The sequence below is a fragment of the Chroicocephalus ridibundus genome, chromosome 3 (genome assembly GCF_963924245.1).
Source record: "Chroicocephalus ridibundus chromosome 3, bChrRid1.1, whole genome shotgun sequence".
Classification (NCBI taxonomy): Eukaryota; Metazoa; Chordata; class Aves; order Charadriiformes; family Laridae; genus Chroicocephalus; species Chroicocephalus ridibundus.
The window spans coordinates 99,632,109-99,651,951 of NC_086286.1; the positions used below are offsets into that span (position 1 = coordinate 99,632,109).

The 19,843-nt window shown below is 38.1% G+C and overlaps 1 protein-coding gene across 1 annotated transcript in view; it reads left to right on the forward strand.

Annotated features, from left to right (window-relative positions):
* Positions 1 to 19,843, forward strand: part of EYS (eyes shut homolog) — an 884,174-nt gene that overhangs the window by 646,474 nt on the left and 217,857 nt on the right. The window contains exon 37 of the mRNA XM_063330257.1: positions 9,910 to 10,139. Coding sequence (XP_063186327.1) covers positions 9,910 to 10,139 — 230 coding nt within the window. The remainder of the gene's footprint in view (positions 1 to 9,909; positions 10,140 to 19,843) is intronic.

The window sequence follows — 19,843 nt, forward strand, 5'->3', positions numbered from 1 at the left end:
TTGATCTTGGTTCCTGTGCAGACAGTTTGGAGTACTGTTCCGCAAGTTGAAAGGAAAGACAGAAACCTGCTGACAAGGCATCTGGAGTTTCCTTTCCTTATTTCTTGTTTGTGAACTGTTATGCTTTTCTTCCAGTTGTTCACACTAATAGTAAAACTTCCCAGTTTCAGTCCTGATAATGCTGCCTGTTACTATCTCTCCATGTTTTACGATTTTGCTAAACGAGAGACACATTCTCTTACTAATGTTGAAGTTGCATCAGTCTCTTCATTGCAAACTTAAATTGCTTAAAGGTTTAGGTTGTAACAGGGTAAAATAAGCTCTGTTCTTTGCTGTAAAGGCATGCAATTCATAGGGAATGCTTTTAGGACATGTTTTGAATTCCTAAAAATGTGGTGGTTTTCAGTTATATAACCAAAACACACATGATTTTAAGTGTGACATATTAACTAGAAGCAGGAATTTGTCCTTATTCATCAAAGTTAATTTGTTCAGTTCCATCTCTAGTCAGTGGAGCAAGGTGAACACCTATCTTACAGCGGGATGAACTGGAGATGCCTCTCTCTGCCTATAGATTGTCTATAGGGACAACCAAGGTGATCAGCTCAGGCAGGTTTCCAAACTCTTAGGCAGATAATCTTTGGCAAAGTGAATTCTGTCCTAAGGGTTTTATTGGCAGATGAAATGTCTTCAAATATTTAGAAAGGAAAAAGCTATTTTGGGTGGCATTTCGATGCCTTGGAGAATTTGGAATTGAAGAGAGATTGAACATGAGGTCGTAAGTATTGGACGTGTTAATTACTTTGTTATTCATTGTTCTTGTTTCTGCTGTCACTGTCATTGTTACAGTATTTGTTCACTCTCAAGTATTGCGAGAGTCCTCACTACAAAAACACATTGTGGCCAAAATCCAAATAGTTTTCCAATTGCACGAGATAAAAATATTCTGCACTCCAGCATTTTACAACCCTGCTTTAGGAAAATCCCATCAATAAGAACTTTGTTTAGCATACCCTTACAGTCATTCCATGCTAATATGAGAAAGAAGAAAAGACATCTACCAGCATTGCCTCTTAGGCACTCTAAAATGTTATACAGCTGTAGGGAAAAAAAATGGATTAAATTTTAAACAATAGCAGGCAGCAGATAATGCGACACACATGCACACAAATATCCAAAATTAAACTTGTGAATTCTCAAACAGTAGTCTCCTAGTTGATAGTTGCAATCAGTATGAGGTGGCTGTAAATTTTGATAATGTCTGGGCCAAACAGTAGTAACACATCCTGAAACCTCCAATTAATAAAGAGACATGAGACAAAAGCACCATTCATGAGGCTGATCTCATATCGTGCTTCTGCACAGAGAGACTATTCTGATTGGGAAAAATGGGTGCAGGGGGCTCTGGAGAGAAAAGTGAGTGCTGAAAAATAAGAGGTCCTGAAAAGAAGATGTGGTCTTGAACAAAAGAAGGGGGCCAGGAAAGAAGGAGGTAAACATCCTGGCTGGAGGAAAGATCCTGGAAGTGGGGGAAGGTAGTGAAGATGAGAAAGATGCGTGGAGATGAATACCAGGGGATGCACAGGAGCCGTGGCTGGTAACCGTCAGGACCAGTTGCTATGAGCAGTGTGAATCAACATGACTTTCCACTCAAGCCTCCCAGACCGGCAGCAACCTCCCTGCTGGGAAGGAAAGTGGGAGCCTAGTGAACATAACAAGGCATGGGGTGGCGTGAGGACGTGAGGGAGTGTGTGAGATAATCAAGCAGGGTAAAAGCTCTAATATCATCAGTTCTTAAGCAAACTCCAGTACCCAGATCAACTACGGGCTGTTGTTTACTCTCTCATCTGTGACACATGCTTTATTGACTACAAAATCATTTTTTCCTCATAGAAAAAAATGTACATAAAGGCTTATTATTTTAGTTCCCTATATATTACCTTGTGAAATACTATTCAGGAAGTTTTCAGTAGTATATTTTTTCACCCTGTTAATATCACAGGGGGTTTTTGACCTGTCATATTTACAACGTTCTTCCTTATGCACTCAATGAGAATGCAGTAATATTTTAATTAAATGCCAGATTACTGATGAATAAATGATGTTTGTGTTTATGCATGCCAGCCATTCTCCAGCATTAAGATATAATTAGAAATTAAGTCTGGAAGAAAGACTAGGTAATACACAACAGTACTGTGCAATTTTAACTCTTTCTGTACTAATAATTTCCATACGTCTGTCTTATCTTGCCTGCAGGCCAGCTCTCATGCTAATTTCAATATTGTGTGATACAAAATGCGTTTTTATATTCCCATCTCTCTCCAGTCACACAGTCTTTGAATAGCAAAATGCTTTCTATCCAGCGAGAACTGTTTTCAGCACATAGGGAAACAAATGCAAAAAGAGATTAAGGACTCTGTCTGTGAAAATTACGTAGATGCCTAAACTATTCTGGCATCTAAAAAGAAAAGTATGTACTTTCAAAACTGCGTTTTATCTGTAATGTAGTCAGGGTGCATTGAAGTTCCAGCCTGACAAATTTCTGGAAGCACTTTGATTCTCTTGAGAGACCACCTCACTCCTATTAGGGTCTGAGAATGCCTCTACTCATCCTTCATTAATGTGTCTCTCAGAGGGCAAGATCTACTAGGCATGTGCAGAAGAAATTGAGATGAGGCTGTGCAAGACACGTCCAATGGTAATACATACTTGCTTTTCCTTTTTATTCTGCAGATCAATGATAAGAGAACTGTTGTGGTATATGAGATACTTGACTTCATTTGTGAGATACTTGACTTCATTTGTGTCCTCAGCTTGATGGAATTATAAACTTGCCAGTCTGCTACCAGAAGTGCTGTAAGAACTCCCCAAACCAATCCCCAGACAGTCCCCTTCTGTCCTTCATAGAATAAGCATCCATTGGGTCGAGTGGAGAAAGGAAAAGTGTTCGCATATGGTTCCCCATCCCTTGGGTTAGAAGATTCACCTGAGTACAGACTTGGATTTTTACACCATAATAATTGTTTTTTTTAATCTATGTCTTGAAGCATTTCACTTTCTTTCTTGGTGAGGCAGGGCTCTAGCCATCTGGAGAATCTTCACTGTGGGCAAAGACCAAAGGTTTGGCTACAACAATCCCGATAATTGCAATGCAGAACTCTTGCCTGACATGAATTATTATTTAGGAAGTCAATTGCATAGTCAGGATCTAGAAGTAATTCTCTTTTATCCCTCACAGACACGTTGTGCGATAATCATCCATAGGTAGATCATCCATTTTGGAGTCTAAATTATGGCTGGCATCATAGAAGTGGAAGAATGTCTTTAGCCCTTGCAGCTAGAGAGAAGCCTTGGTAAACAGTAGTGACTCCATTCTGCAATTGTGATTTTTTTAGATACCTCTCTTGGCACCTCTGTTACAGGAACTCAATTTACCCAGTACAATTTACTCAGCCATTTAGGACTGGGACAGAATGGTTATATTCTAATCTTGCAGAGGCTTTTCAGAAGGACAAATAGTGCCATGTTAAAAAAAAAAAAAAAAAACAAAAAAAACCCAACAAACATTTCTGATCTGCTGAGAGAATCTTCAAGGAGGGAATGAAAGTACTTTTCCCTTTCAAAACCACTAGTTTCAAGAAACAAAAGCATCATTCAACAAAAAGATGCAGTACTCGGGCATTTCAAGTGCCGTTTTTCTGAATAGCAGCTAAAAGGAAACTGGAAAGTGGTTTTCTAACTGTGACTTTTGACTAAATGCAAAATGGAAAGCTGCAGTGTAGACAGATTCAAGATTTGCCTAAACATCAGAAAGTTTAAGATTTGCACATTGGTCCACTCCGTGCTCAGTAGCTTTGATTGCTCTTCCTTTTTTTGAGTTTGATGTTTGGATGGTAGAAAGTCGAGAGGCTTAAAAGGGAGGATGGGGAAGGCTATGAAACAGCAAAACCAAACCAAAGTGAAGATTGGTGTGAACAACGGAGAGATTCTATGCTCAGTTCTGCGAGCAAGGCAAGTAAAAAGAGGACTGGGTTTGGTACAGAAATTCAGTTCTATCAAAAACATTATTTGTCATGACCTAAACTTAGGGACTAAGAGGGTTTTTTTCAAATGTCATCTAAGGAAGGCTCACTTCAATGTCTTGTTTAGGAAGGCTTTTGCTGTTACACTTTCACCATAAATATTGTTGCTGCAAATTCTATGTCACGTTAACTTATTTATCTGTTGCAAAGTCTATGGAATCTACATGCTTTAAAGCAAACAGAGCAGGAATATGCCTCTTAGTACCCATATTTCCTTTTCCCCTTTCCCGTCTCTTTCCGTACCTGACATTTCTTCCCGTATCTGGCACTGCTGTGCATCCTGGAGTTCATGATATTTTCTCTGTATTTGTAAATGAAGCTTTCATAAACTTCATTATGTCTGTTAATTGCATTCTCACATCTTTATGTATTGTATATCGAATATATTATTTGCATTGCTAAGAGTTTGCACCATTAAATGAGATGCTGTGCGTGCAAAAGCAGTTGCAAATGATGTTATACCAACTGCGAATTTTTAACTGGAAAGCTGCAACTACAGTGTCACTGAGTTCTGCTACCAAATCTTGTGCCTAGTAGGAGGGAGAAGCTGGGCTCATAGCCTGGAACACACATCGAGAGTTGAATTTTTAAAGAGATAAGCCTGATCAAAAGTCATGTCTGTTAGGAAAACAGACACCTGATTCTTTCAAATAAAACAAGGAGTGGGATGGGTGAGGAAATAAGATTCAGATATAAACCGCTGAACAAAAATAATCCCTCTCTGGTGATCTCTTAAATTGTTTTCTCAATTACTGTGTCGAGCGATTTAAGTGGTTTCTCCAGTAGGGTAAGTGTGTAGCTATACTGGTCTGTGGATGCATCGAAATCAGTGAAATGCCATTTAAAGTATTCTTCTTGACATGGTTGTGAACAGTGAAATAAGCAGTCTGTGAAAGGCTTTGTTCATTCTTGCCAAATTACACGCAAGGTACTAGCTTTTTATTCCTGTTCAAACTGACATTTCCATGAAGTGCAGTTGTTTTCAGTTTCATAAGGTTTTGAACTGGTATTCTACCACGCATGCTAATGACCTCGAAAAATCTTTCTTTTGGCTCCAAAATCTAAAATATTTGCTTAAAATAATAGTCTGTCATAGCCCAAGAAAAATGGCATGTACACACTTCTCCACCAAGGAAAATTGCAAATAAAAGCAGTTGCTTCCCAGCACAAATCACTTTATTGACAAGCTAAAAATACAAACTTCCTTATCAAACTCCTATCAGATAAGGCTAAATCCTTTACTTCAGTAATAAAATGTTAAGTGCGTAAGTACCAGAAGATATAGGCAGTGGAGATGTTATCACATCATTGGGACTCCCATGCCATCACCTGTCTCATCAGCCTACTCCAGGAAAAATGTCAGAGCGCTTCTGCAGACATGGCTGCCATCAGCCTGATAACGAAGTACTTTTGGGACAAGCTTGCTCTCTTTGCAGGTCTCAGTTTGAAGTCCATTGTACAGATAGATCACCCCAATGGAAAAAAAAAAAAAAAGTTTTTTCTTGTAGTGGAATTTCTTGTATTTCATTCTGTCTCCATTGCCATTGTCTGTGTCCAAGGCCATGTGCTTTCACTGGCCACCAGCAAGAAGATTATGGCTCCATCTTCTCCCCTCCCTTCCGCCTCAGGTATTTATACAAATTGACGCTTATAAATACTTAAAGGGTGGGTGTCAGGAGGATGGGGCCAGGATCTTTTCAGTGGTGCCCAGTGACAGGACAAGGGGTAATGGGCACAAACTTGAGCATAGGAAGTTCCACCTAAACATGAGGAGGAACTTCTTTCCTTTGAGGGTGGCAGAGCACTGGAACAGGCTGCCCAGAGAGGTGGTGGAGTCTCCATCTCTGGAGACATTCCAAACCCGCCTGGACACGTTCCTGTGCAACCTGCTCTGGGTGACCCTGCTCTGGCAGGGGGGTTGGACTAGATGATCTCCAGAGGTCCCTTCCAACCCTGCGATTTTGTGATTCTGTGACACGATGCCCCTGAGCCTTCTCTTCTCCAGGCTGAAGAGTCCCAGCTCTCTGCGCCCCGGTCACCGGCCCTGGCATTAAACCAGTGGGTTAAACCAGTGACACACAGCTCAGCCCCTGGCGAGGCTGAGCCCCCGCACTGCCCGGCCAGGGCACAGCTGGGGACTCCTAGATGTTGTGTCAGCTTTTTAACCTGCAGTGGCCCTGACTCCACACACTGATAGTTTGGAGCTCTGTTTGAAAAGAGGAGAGCCCAGGGGAGGGAACGGGAAGTGCTGTTTGGTAGGGTATGTGTGCTTTTGTTTTAAAACATAACATCAAGCATGATCCCTAAATGCTATATTCCTGCCATTCAGCTGATCATACATCTCCTTTAGTGGTAAAGAATGTAATATAAAATAAACAAGACTTCAGATTGCACTAACATCTATATTTAGACAAGCATTTCAAACTTACATGCACTCAGCTATGAAACACAAGGTTACAGGCCTTTAAAACTCAGCTGTTTGAGCTCATCTTAAGATTAAAAACAATGTGTTGATGCTGGCAGCAAGTTAGAAGATCTTTGTGCGTGTTATTGACCTGAGAGACAGTGACAGGCTGGGAAATTGAAAAGAGAAAAACACAGAAAATTGTGGCCTCGTTGCGTAGCGTCAGTGAATCAAGTTTTGCCTGATTTATTTGGGTTACGCTTTGTCAAAACTTTTACCGCCTCGGTTACCAAATTACTCCAAACACTTCTTTGGCTCGTTATTCAAATAAATGTTTTAGTTAAACTGGGCTGAGCCAAGAATCGTTACTTATTCAACAACAGCAGCTTGACTGGCTTGCGAGTGCGGCTGCAGAGACGTTTGCGCCACCCCCCAGCCCGGGCAAACTCTTCTCGGCTTTTGGGGAGAGTAAGGCAGCGAGCCGCGGGGCGCCGGGAAGCCGTGCTGGCACCTAAGCAGTCAGGCACCATCTAGAAGCAAAACATCCAGAACGTCACTGCGAAGGCTGACACCCTTGCGAAAGACTAGCAAACGAACCAGGGAGAAATCAACCTGCCAAGGAGCTTTGCTTGCTTGCTTCTCCGTGGATTAGAGTGTCAACCGAAAAATGTAGCGAGGCTGCGCCACTTGCGCTCGTAAAGTTTTAGAGAAAAACGGTAGCTTCCTGCCAGAAAGGGGACGTGAAACTTCCATGGCTGGAAATCAGTGCTTCCAGTGGATACAAGAATGCAGGATTTGCCAGTCAGGCAGATATCCCTCTCATTCAGTATTTTACCCCTGACGGTAGCCGTGACCGGATTGAGAAGAATAATTTTTGCTGTGTTCATCTATAGGATTATCTGTCATTAGAGAAATGGTCTTTCTAATAGCTAGTAGTGAGACCTTAGTTTAGGCCCTCATTCTTTCCCAAGTTTTATTTAGTTTCTGTTGTTGATATTTTTCCAGGAGGAAGAGAAAAACCAATCCCAAATCCCAGTAATAGCTCCCAATAAATTTCCCCGGTAAATTTCTGATTCTTTATGTAAGCCTACAAATAGTTCAGAGCTTCTCAAACGTTTAGTTCATGTTTGGGGAGAAAATTAAGGTTTTTTTATTTTTTAATTTTTTTTTAATCAGCGGTTGTAATCTCAGCAGCGGGTGACCAGGCATTTTTACTTGGCCGTGCTAGCCTGGTAGAAGATAACACTCATATTAGTGCACTCTTAATGCTGCTATGAGTGAAATAGCCCACGTGAAGACCGTGTTAGTTATTTCCCTTAGAAGAAAAGGATGGTTATAAACCCAGCAATTTCTTTGTCGTAATTCCATTCGTATAAATGGAAATATTGTTATTCTCTTCATGTAAATGGAAATAAACAGGAATTAAGTTATTTTCTTAAAAATCTTAAAAAGCCTCTTGTCAGCAAGTCCTCAGCCTCTGAAATCTTTTAGGGATTTGTTTTCAGCCGCCTTATTGTCTGCCATGTTTTTGGACGCTTTTCTCTCATACAAAGTGGATATCTTTTCACTGCCTTGAAATCCCTGTATCCTCATTTCTAACCACCATAGTGCATGTATTTTGGCTATCTTATATTTTGTAGGCAGCCTGCGTCCCTGCTTCAGTATCCCCCTCTAACAGTTCCCTTACCTTTACTGCTCTGCATGTCTCCTCTTTGCTCTCACGTAATCCCTGTGTCCCTTTCGCTCTTTCCCAGGGCTCCATTCCTTTCTCAATTACTATGCCTTTCTCTGGGTCCCCTCAGATATTTACTTTGTCCTGAATTATTTCTGTCCTTCCTTTGTCCAGCTTCTTTTCCGTTCTCCCTGCCGTTCAGCATGTGTCATCGTCTTCATACAGGTTTTACACATGCTGTATGGATGATGCAGAGAGTGGATTTTTTTCGTTTTCTCATTTAGTGAGACTTAGCCGTGCCATACTTAACTGGGATGTGATGTACTATATTCTTTCACAATATTATAAAGCTTATTAGTACTTTATAAAACATGGATTCCAAAAAGTAAATTATGAAAATCCATTTTCAGGTTGTCATGACTAAACAGGCTATGTAAGACATTTGGAAGCTAGATTTAAGACGACAAATGCCTAGAGTGGAGAATGCAAAGTCCCACTGAAGGGGTCCCATCACAGTGCTTTTGCCGCTTTTATTTTTTGTAAAGCAGGTTTAACACATTGCCAGAAACACTGGCTTTCACTGGCTGTGATGCCTATAAACCACTGTGTGAAGTAGGTCATTTCTATGTTCTGTTTTGGCCAAAATGTTAGTGACATTTCACTTCAATCTCATCTCCCTTTCTCCAATATGATTTTTTTTTTTTGCACAGTATCAAGACGTAAGAGAATTTTTCAGAAAGTATAAATTACTGATGAAGTAAAAATAGTAAGATATTTTATTAGATTGCTGTTGCCAAATTTCAAAATTAGAAGTTGTTATCTGGGAAAAAGTAGAACCTCTTGAACTTCATAAAATGAAAGAAGAATGTCTCTTTCATGTAAAATTTAGTGAAAACTATTTTTTTAATTGTGCAAGCTTATCAAATAGCCATGAATCTTCTTGTGACTTTTGATTCCTTTTGCTTTGCCTTCATCGTAGTAATTTGTGTGGTGCATATAAGTTGTTCTGGTTAGTAAATCGTTAGCCTTAAATGTGTATGGTTTTAGTGAGTCACAAGTTTGTCTCTCTGTATAAGACAAAAAGCAATAATAAAGAGATAATTAGGACAAACAGGTGGTATTGCTGACTAATTTCTAGCGACTTTGAGATAGAAAATAATTGAAAAGAAGGAAAATGATTAACATCAGTCTAGCAGTTAATGTGAGAGCTCAAAAATTGAGACGAGACAGAGGATGTCATTCATGTGGGGAAAAATGAAAACAAACCCATCTCTCTCTCCCTCCCCCCCAGTTATTTCTATGAATTCAAAGATATTGTATTGCTGTACTACAGCATTGTCCTCCTGCATATGCATGCTTAACCTACTTGTTTGAAAGTCGTGTCTTCTAGAACAGCCTTAAGAGCTTTGAGAACGTCAAGCAATAAAATATTTAATAATACAGGCCTGTATTTATTTATGACTCTATTGTTGACATCCACCAAAAAGGAATTGGGAGGGCACGTACATGTTGTGCTATATGCATGGAGTTTATTTCTTGCTCCTTCACAGGGAAAAATACCTTCATTATCTTTTTGCTAGTTTTCAGGATGGGAACTTGATTTGGGAATTACTAATATACTCACATTTTCTTAAATATAACCTGAATTCCTAAACAAAAGAAACCAGCTGTTTTTTAAATGAAACTGAAGTGCAGTGGCAAAATTATGTCTCGTGATTTTTTGTTTTGATGTGTTGTCTCTATCCTTTCAGGATTCCTGTACCCACACATCTGTCAACAGCATTCCCTATGGTTTCTTCTGAGGTGCCCGAGTTGCCTGAGCCTGTTGTGCCCTCTCGGATTTCCCCTGAATCGCCGTCTGTATGCCTGGAGGGACTGTGCCATAACGGCGGGACTTGTCACCCTCTCTCTCTGCCTTCTGGGGCCACCTCGTTTCAGTGCGACTGCCCACTACACTTCACTGGTCGCTTCTGCGAAAAAGGTAGTCAGGGGTTCATTCTTTCTGTATTAGTTGTGAAATGCAGGTCTTACGCATCTTTGGAGCAGGAAAAGGGGAAGAGGTGATGATCATCATGTTTCTCTGCTTTCCATTCTGGTTACTGTTGGTAACTCAGGCGTAGATTCATTGAGGTGTTTGCAGTAAGTGGAGGGTAAGATGGGTGGTATCAGTCAGGCACAATAATAAGAGTTGCAGGCTTGAGTTAATGAAAAAAAAGCGCTATTTGTGCAAATTGTGGGCAGTGTTAATGCATGTTATGCAACCTAGTATTTCTGGGACAGAAGAAAGTTAACTTATGAAATTAAGGAGAAGGTATCCTTAAAAGATTATATGTTTTCCATTTCTACATTTTCTTCTCCCTTTTTTTGCCACTGTGCTTAGTCCTTTGTTGAAAAAGGATTTTTTCAGTCTGTAGCTCATGTATACTTCTATTGTATTACTGTTGCTTATAATGCAAAAATTAGTCACATGAACATAATTTAATTAGGATTTGAATAAAAATTAATTCTTCTAACAATTTTGGTTACTTTGTAAAAAGAATCAAGGCTATAGGACAAACTGATCAATAGCTGCTAGGGTTTCTGGTTTGCAAATGTAATTACTTTGCATTGCTGCTTTTCAGAAAGTTCTTTTTTATGACATTTTTATAGCTAGCTTCAAAAACTCTTTTAGCTTTTAAGGTACAGTGAGTTATAAATGGCGGTGGATAATTCTCATTGCATTAAAAGACATTACTAGTATACAGGAAAAGAACAAAAATATTGTCTAGATTATGGTTATAGAATTGTAACGTCCTCCTAATGAACTTGCCATGGTATGAAATACTGGCAGCTAGAGTTAAAAATGCCCTTGCCAGACTGCTGGTGTATCTGAGCTAACATCACCTTGTATTACTGTCTGAAAGTAGGTCATTATGCTCACTATATATGAAAGCAATCAATGACTGTGAGCTCTGAAAAAAAATTGTCGTGTGTTGCCTAGATATCAGAGAATATTTTACCTTTCAACATTTCCCAACTTTATAATAAATTAAATCATATATTTTCATATTGTCAGTTTTAAAATTGAAGTCTGTGAATATCTTCTGTGCCTTTGGTATCTGAGCATACCATTTGTACTTGCTTTCAATACATGGCAGCTGTGCAAACTGCACCATGATCCATAAAATAGTGGAACCAAAAAAGTGGCTTTCCTTCAAAGATAACAGAATTAGTTTATCATTCAGTGTGTGTTTCAATTAAGTATTTTCAATATTTCCATAAAGTGTTCTATTTATTTACATACATTTTATGTGACAGAATTGCCTTCAGTGTTCCGAAGAACGCAGCTGGTTGGCATCCGTTGTGTCAGCATTATCTGCAGTATTTTGGGTGGGAGCAGGTTTTGGCTTGGGTTTCACCAGGAGCAAGCAAAGTTAAATTTAAGCGGGAGTCTGCTAGACATCCAGTGGTAATAGGCCATATCAGTGTATATGCACAACCACACTGTTGGGTGACACCTTGTCTGGACTCCACCGGTGCCTTCTACCAGTGTCTGATTGCTGTCGCCTCCTGACCTAGTCCTACCTTCCAGTTGATCTGTCAATCTCCAGGAGTCTTCTATGGTTTGGTGTTTTTAATGAAAAATGCCGTAATCTATGTTTGAATCATATTATACAGGCTGAGTACTTACCTCCCTGTGCCACAGACCTTCCAGTCCATTGACTGAAACAGCTATTTTTGAGTTGCTCGTTTGAAAATACATCATCTTAAGCCATTTTCTCCTTTGAAGCTTAACCAGTGCCTGCCTGCTGAGTTCATACAGTGGGATGAGTTGATTGTCTTCCAACTACGTTTCCAAGGGTATTTCACACGTTTATATTACCTGTGTAAATGAACGGGTCCCCTTCTCTCTCTTTCTGTGACTTTGTTTCAAAACTCATGTGTGAAAATATGAATGAATTTTGACTAGCTGAAGAATAAATTAGAAGTAGGGGACTATTACACTAAGTTGCAGTTGTAACCAAATCTCTGATGATTAGGACTGAAGCATCCTCTGTTAGACACACTGGTAACTATTCCATCCAATGAAATCAGAATACAAGCTTGAAAAAAATCCCTGAAATAAGTAGCTGCTTTTGAGAATGTGTCCTCAGCTGTATAATCATATCATCCTTTTAATGGTTGAATATCTAGTTTCCATGAGATATCTTTTCTTTTTTTCTAAAATTGGAAGAGATGCCATTTGCCTTGCTGAAGCTTGCAGGCATGCTTGATAATGAGATTTTTAACAGCGATCCATTTTTCAGCATAGGATGTCTTTTAATAGTTCTGGCACTGGAAGAAGAACATTTCTCTTCTTTTTTCCCTTTGTGTGGAGAAGGAGACTTAAAGAGTTCACCTTTTCACAGAGGTCTGCTTTTACCTTCTAGAACCCACTGTCCCTACAGGGAGCCGTGCTTAGCACTCCCAGGTCAGCCAGGGCTGCAGAATGTGACAGGCTCATTGGCAGCTCACCGGGGCAGCTACAACCTAGGGCACATGCTCCCACGTCGCATGTTTTTGTAGGTCAGGATCAGATTTGGTGTGTCGTGTATTTACTGGCTGAAAAGTAACTGAAACATAATGTCATTTTATTTAATCACGAAGTTTCAACGAGATTGATAATTTCGTGTAATGAGACCAGAAATTGCCCAACTGAACTATCATTATAAACCTTTGATATTCAGGGACCAGTTTTTCAAGAAGTCTGGAGAGAACTCATAATTCCAGGAGATAAGGGCATCTTGATTATTTACTGTAGACCTTGCAAAGGAGAAAGTAAATGATCATGTATGCAATCCCAAAGGGATTTTGTCTCCCAAGGAAATTGTCTCTTGACTCCTTAAAGATACCTGTGATCTTTTTTAATCCTACTGTAACGTTCACCTGTACATTTCAGTAATATGAACTTATTAATCATCTTAGTGATGTACCTTGTACTGCAATTAACTAACTTTCAGCAAGAAAATATCTCATACCCTCAACTGGCATAGTAACCGTCAGCATGGCACACCACAAGGTCTTGTATACAAACCCTGTGTAGATACCTTGGCTTCATTAGAATTGTGCATTTGTTTATTTCCTGTCTAGGTTAAGATATACCACTTAGTTTCTTAGTGAATATTTCTGACAACATATAAGACCATCTTCTAGACTGAAAGCAAGTGAATGTCATTATCTCAGTTGCGTGGTTCAACTTGATAGCATCTTATTATATGCAATATTGCATTTTCCTATTAGATTGCTTCTTAACTAATAAATGCCAGCAGCTTGTTCTGCGCTTATGAGAGATATGTTCAAGTCATAAGTGTCATTATGGATATATTAGGGCCAAGCCAGTTTATTTAAATACACAGTGTATTTACTCTAAACTATCAGTTACCTCTGAAATATGAAATGTCCTTAAATGACAGTTTTCAAAAGTGGAAATCTGTCTCCATTTTTCTGAAGTAGAAAATTATGGATAAAAACGAGTGTATTTGCTGAAGTCAAACTGAAGATATCAACGCTGAATATATGCCAAAATATACAAAGTGAGGATCTAGTCCAAAGCGCATATATGCAACCATCTGAGCCTCAGTTCCCTTTAATACTGCTTTCAGTATTTCCTTTTTTTTATTTTTACTACAAACTACCGAAGTTATCTGGAAATGAGAAATTGCTACAAGCTTTATTTTAAAAACTCTAACTTTAAATGCAACATAGAAGATTTGCTGCCAGTGTAAATTTAATCTTTATTACTGAGCAGTGAGTGCTAGGCCAAACAATAGAAAGGAAAGATTGTGTAAATAGGGAATACAGTGAAGGGTAGATAGTGTACTCTGAGCTACCTTTTTTTCTTTTCGTTTCTGGATAAATAAGCTTTTTGACTTTAATATAAAATGTATCCTTCTTTCCTCCATGAAACAAGTCTTTATTAGCTAAGCTGTTTTATCTGCTTCATTGTGAAACCCCTGCACAGGAGCAGAAAAAACATAATGCTTCTGCTTTAGCATGAAGGCAGATGGTTGTCTATTACTGTAAAGTTCATAGCGATAGGTTTAGAATATCACTGTCTTGCATGTGCAAAGAAAGTACGTCCCTGACTGTTAATTATAAGATTAACATTTTTAAAGTCTCCAAAATTTTTAGTGTTTTGTGAAAGTTTTGTAAATTGTTCAATAAAAAGAATATTTAAATGTCATATGTTAAAAACAGGAAATCTGTTTAATTTGCCATGTTGCCTGTGAATATTCTGTACATTACTTAAAGGTCCAACTCCTTTGACAAATCTCCAAAACTAAGAGTAAAATAGGAGGCTGTTACAGGCATTTATCTTGCAACAGTCCCATCCGGAGATTTTGCTACATTTGTTCCCTGAGATACACTTGTTGAATTCCTGATTTGTTGAGTGATACTTGATAATATCACCCTGAACATTAGAGGTTTCTGTTACTGGCAGCTTTTCTAGACATTATTCCTAACTTAACGATTCCAACTTGTGTATTGACTAGTATCATTCGTCTCTGACAATTTTTTTTCGTCTTTATGTATTTGGTTTTGAAAATAAATGTAATCGGACCAATTCCTGTGATTACAGCCATATTTAGAAGCATACAGTCTCATTTCTCCAATAGCTCATACATCTATTTATCTCCTTAATAATGTCTATACTGTGTTTTTATGATTTAAAGCAAGTCTGAGACAATTTCCATCAAAAAGAAGGATGAGGACCTGGGAATCATATGAAGAGGTGTGGATGAGGAAGGGCAACCATACATTCATTTCCACATTCAAGTGTCAGTTTGATATACCAAGGAAGAAAAACAGGATACTGTTACCCCACATCCTCTGTTTTTTCCAGAATTCAAGTGGTTTTTCACCCATTTGGTCCTCCCTCAAAATGATTGATAACCTTTTAGGACTCTGGGAGCAGAAAAAAAAAATTATAATGGGTTTAGAGATATGTATAAACTTCAGTAATAAATTTGATGTCAAACCACAGGCAGTGTCTAAACTCATGAGATACCTATTGATTTCCCACAAAATAAACATAAGCTCTCTAGCTTTTGGGCTAGATTTGAAAAAACTAGTAAGTATTCCCTTCAGATTCAGAATGGTTTTTTAAAGGGTAACTTTAAAAATTAAGAACAGAGTGGGCTAATTAAGAACAAACAAGGATTTAGCCAGAAGTTAAATAATTTTGTGTATTGGGTTTGATACACTAGTTGCCATTATAGCAATTTTAAAGTTGTGTGTAGAAAATAGCTAGCCATTCCCATGTACCCATTGTGTGGTACCATAAAATTCAACAGGAGTACTATTTTGGTGAGCAATGCAAAAAAGGAATTTTCTAAATCAATTTTAATGTTCTTCTCTGCACTTTCACTCATAGATATAATCTTGCAGTTTGACATGAGACTGGACAAACCTTGTGAAGTGTAACTTGTTAACATTTCGTAATACCCTGCATCTGTGAGTAATCATGTTCGTTGCACAGTCGCCTGGATTTAGCATATGGTCCCTCCTTTTTTCCTACTTAGTTCACAAAATTATGGAGAAGTTTTTAAAGATGTCTAAAATATCTCCAATCTGACTTGTTTTATCAGTTACTACATACCATTTTATTTTTTATTATTTTATTCTGTGTTAATTTGCTGAAGTGTTTTTGAAATTGAAGGAAAATAGGATTTTGCGGGAACAGCAGCTGGGTTCACAAGGAAGTGGTGAAGCAATTTTCAGCTAATCCTTCTTCCGCCTTCCCGAACAGTCTTGTAGAATTTTACTGCCTCAAAAGCAAGTGTCAGTGTACCTGAGCTTTAATTTAGAACTTATGTTCCAGAGCCAGTGGAGCATGTAAGCTTTACATGTATTTAACTGTAAGAGTGTAAGAAATCTGTGTGATTCATGTCCTTAATGTTAAGGACACAGGTATTCTGCTACATCAGATCCTGAATTAGGATCCATCCATTACGTTCCTAGTTTGGACTATATCTCAAACCCTTCTAGGGAACTTCGTGAAATTGTAAAGCAATGTGGCAGTTTTCTGCGATTATTAAGAATAGATCAAGAATGTGATTAAATGAAAGCTTAGTTATATCTAGAGGGAAGATAACGAGAAAGAAGGAGGTTGTTGAGTTAGGGAAAGAGCTCTTCAAAGCACCGACCAACTCCAGCTGCTGTTCCAGTCTCTGTAAAGTTATTTACTATCGCACTGCCTCTTACCCCCAAACGGTGATCTTCAGAACAGCTGTAGGGTCTATTGCTATAGGGTATAGTACAGAGCTACAGGGTTCTCTTACTGAACAGAGAGTTAATGTATATTTCAGAAGTTTGTTCTGGGAAAGAACATTATGGAGCCTGTTGGGCATTAGTTGCTTTGAAAGATTACTGTGAAAACAGTTAATGGTGATAGAAACATTTTAAATAGTTGTCAATTTGCTAGTACATTCTCTGTTTTGTATTCACATCCATTCACATCCAGTCATGAGCCATTTGAAATAATTAAGTATTGTTTCAAGATTTATTTTTTCATTTGGGTGTTATTAAAAATTAGATAGCTGTAGCATTTTGTTGTAAAGGCTTGCACGGATAAGCACTTTTTAAGAAGTTATCCTTTTATTTCAGGGGAAAACAACTGATAAAAGCAGTAGAAACCTCTTTGTCTCCTTATGTAGATCAGACCTGTGAAATTTCAGCATTTCTATCATCAGGCATCCGAATCACTATTTCTTTAATGTGAATGAAAGTTTTCTTGTCATAGTAATCTTTAGGAGAATTGAAACAATTTTATAACAAACACTATTGTGAATAAGAACAGATAACAGAAAATGAAATAATGGCAAGTTTAGAATTTGTAGGGAACAAGCTTTCTTCCCTTCATTTTCCGCTTGAAAATGTTGATATAAAAATTGATTGTTTCTAAAACTTGTAACCTATTCAGCTGCTAATCTCCCAGCTCCTTCGAGTCATTTTTCATTCAAAGATAACCATTGTTGCATAGGTGACAAATACTTGCTTTTTTTCTTCCTTCTCCTTTTAAGGTATTTTCTGGAAACACCTTATTTCATTAACACCTGAATTGCTGCCGTTTGTTCTGTTGGTGCTAATTTGCTGATAATCAAGTCATCTGTGGAAATGTTATGTGTCTCCCCGGGCAGTATGGCAATGCTTATTTTCTGAGCTTGACTCATTTGCATTCTTCCACAGGAAATACCATGTAATAAAGCAGATGAGGTATTAAATAATGTCTTTGAGCTTTGTTACATAGCCTGTAAGAAAGACACATAGAAGACTGGGTTTGCTTTTATACCACAGAATAAACAGTACTTAATTAGGCTTTTTACCACTGAAATCACATGTGTTACTGAGTTAGGATAATGGTGTATTGTGCTACTTTGACATTTTGATTTCGAGAATGCTGCAATTACAAACAGAGGGCTGTTTCATTGCTGGATACAAAAGCAGGCAGCCGCTGGTCCACTCGCAGACCACTCTCAGGAGCTTCAGCTAGCTGAGAGTGTGAAACGAACATCAGGATTCTCCCTAGGGACCTCACTGAACTCTCCTGCTCACGGACGTGCTGACTGGCAGATCCTTTCAATGTCACCTCCCAAAGCGAGTGGTCATTTTGGGAGAACAGGGGCTCCTTACATGATGTGGGTACAGAGAAAATGGCTTTACTGTTTCCCACCCTAAGCATAAAACTCTGACTTAAGCATGAAACCCCACGTTATTTCTAATTAAGAGTGCCTGACACGTTACTTTTCATGCATCTTCATGGAACCTGGGTGCTTGTGTTGACATAAAATCTCAAACTACTGTTGTTTGAAGGGAAGGAAAAACTATGATATAAATGTTTGGAAGTCACTGATTTGAGGCTTCTCAAGACGGCAGATCTCCCATTGAGGAAAAGAAGTCAGTTTCTCTTATATAATAGACAAAGCTAGTTTTTCTTCCCACCACTGTAGTTCCTTTACATTTTTGTAATAACAGTTTGTGGTGATAAAATATGCAACTAATTATATAGCAAAAATATTTTAGCTATTTAGCTGGTTTAGCTACCCAGGAAATTCAGGATTTCAAAGGTGAATTTTCTATTATTAAAATATACTTATATACTTACATTCTACATGTATGGAGATCAGTTCTGTGCAGAATGTACGGGAGATTCAAAAGCTTGGGAGCATGTAGAGTTCTCCTGTGTTTCAGTGGAATTAGTGAAAATACTGAATACGTCACCAAACAGAGCAAAGAGTTGAGGCATTGCCTAAACATAAACAGAAATTCAAATTACTGTCAGATTCCTACGTTCTGTTAGATTCATATTTAAGACGGGAAATTGCGTGAATGAAAACGTATTTTCTATGTGAATTGTGTTGCCCTGTATCAAGAATTTTCATTAATGAATTCTTAAACTCTATAAAAGACAAAATAAAACCGCTGTATTATAAATAAATAATAAAAAACTCTTGCATATTGAATACAATGGAAAATATGCAAATATGGGTAATAAACCCAAGAGAATAAAGGAAAGCATCCTATTAGCCTCTACCAATCATAATGGAAAACTATAGATTCATATGACATCCAAAAATGTTTTCCAACACAGGGAATTATTCTATCTTATAATAGTGTCTTATGGAAATAATCATAGTTCTAGTGATTGTTTCTTTTTATTCATATGAACAATCTGTTTCAGCAACAGTCAACTTCAGCAAAATAAAAAGCATAAATCAACCAAAAATTTATATGAGTAAAATATGTATGAAGTGGCAAAGTACGGTATTTAAAGTTTCTTTTGGAGTTTAATAGCAGAAGCCTAGTCCCTGTTGGACGCCTGTCTCTTCACATATATTTTCTCATATAAAAGGGAGTATGCTACCGGGGGTGTTTTGCAGCACAGTTGCAAAATGAAAAAGGTTTATCCCTGCAGGTTTGTCTGAGGTTTAAATTATGGAGTTGTTGTTTTAATAGCAAAAAAAAAGTCCCCATAAAATGGGAGTATTCCTACTAAATACATGTGTACTTCTTTAAATGTTTTGTTAAGAGCGTAGTAGAATCAGTGTGTAACCCTCTCTGTTCCTGGAGATTCTCGTTTAGGAGTTTTATAAGAATCCATGTTATGGTAATTCTGCTTTTGATAGAAAAGTGTTTTAAATCACTCATAAAAATATTATTGCATAGAAAAGGTGCAGAAAATCAAGGATTTCCATGCATTAAAAAAATAGAGTATGAAGCAACATTTCATTCATTGCATTTTGAAATCCATCAGGCTGCATAAATCTCCTCCTTTAAAGATGAATCCAGACAGACTCAAGACAGGACATGATAAGATGAAATTCAGTTCTAGATTATCAGAATCAGTCTCCCACTTTTTGACATTTCTGGAGAGTAGACTGGGTGCAGCTGAGAATAAAGGGAAGAATGTCAGCCCAGATTTAAAACCTGAACATTTCTATGATCCAGATGCTGATGCTTGAGGGTCTTAAATTTATCCAGAGATGCTGGCGAGGCAAAAGATTTGAAAGGAACAGTAACAATAAATTTTACCAAAACAGAACATTGTGGTCCAAAATACTGGCTCAAAATATGTTTGATGCAAGGGTCACCCTTGCTTTTTTTGTTTTGTTTGCAAAACAACAAAGAGTTAGTTTCACAGGGATTTAGGTACATTAAGAAGGTGAT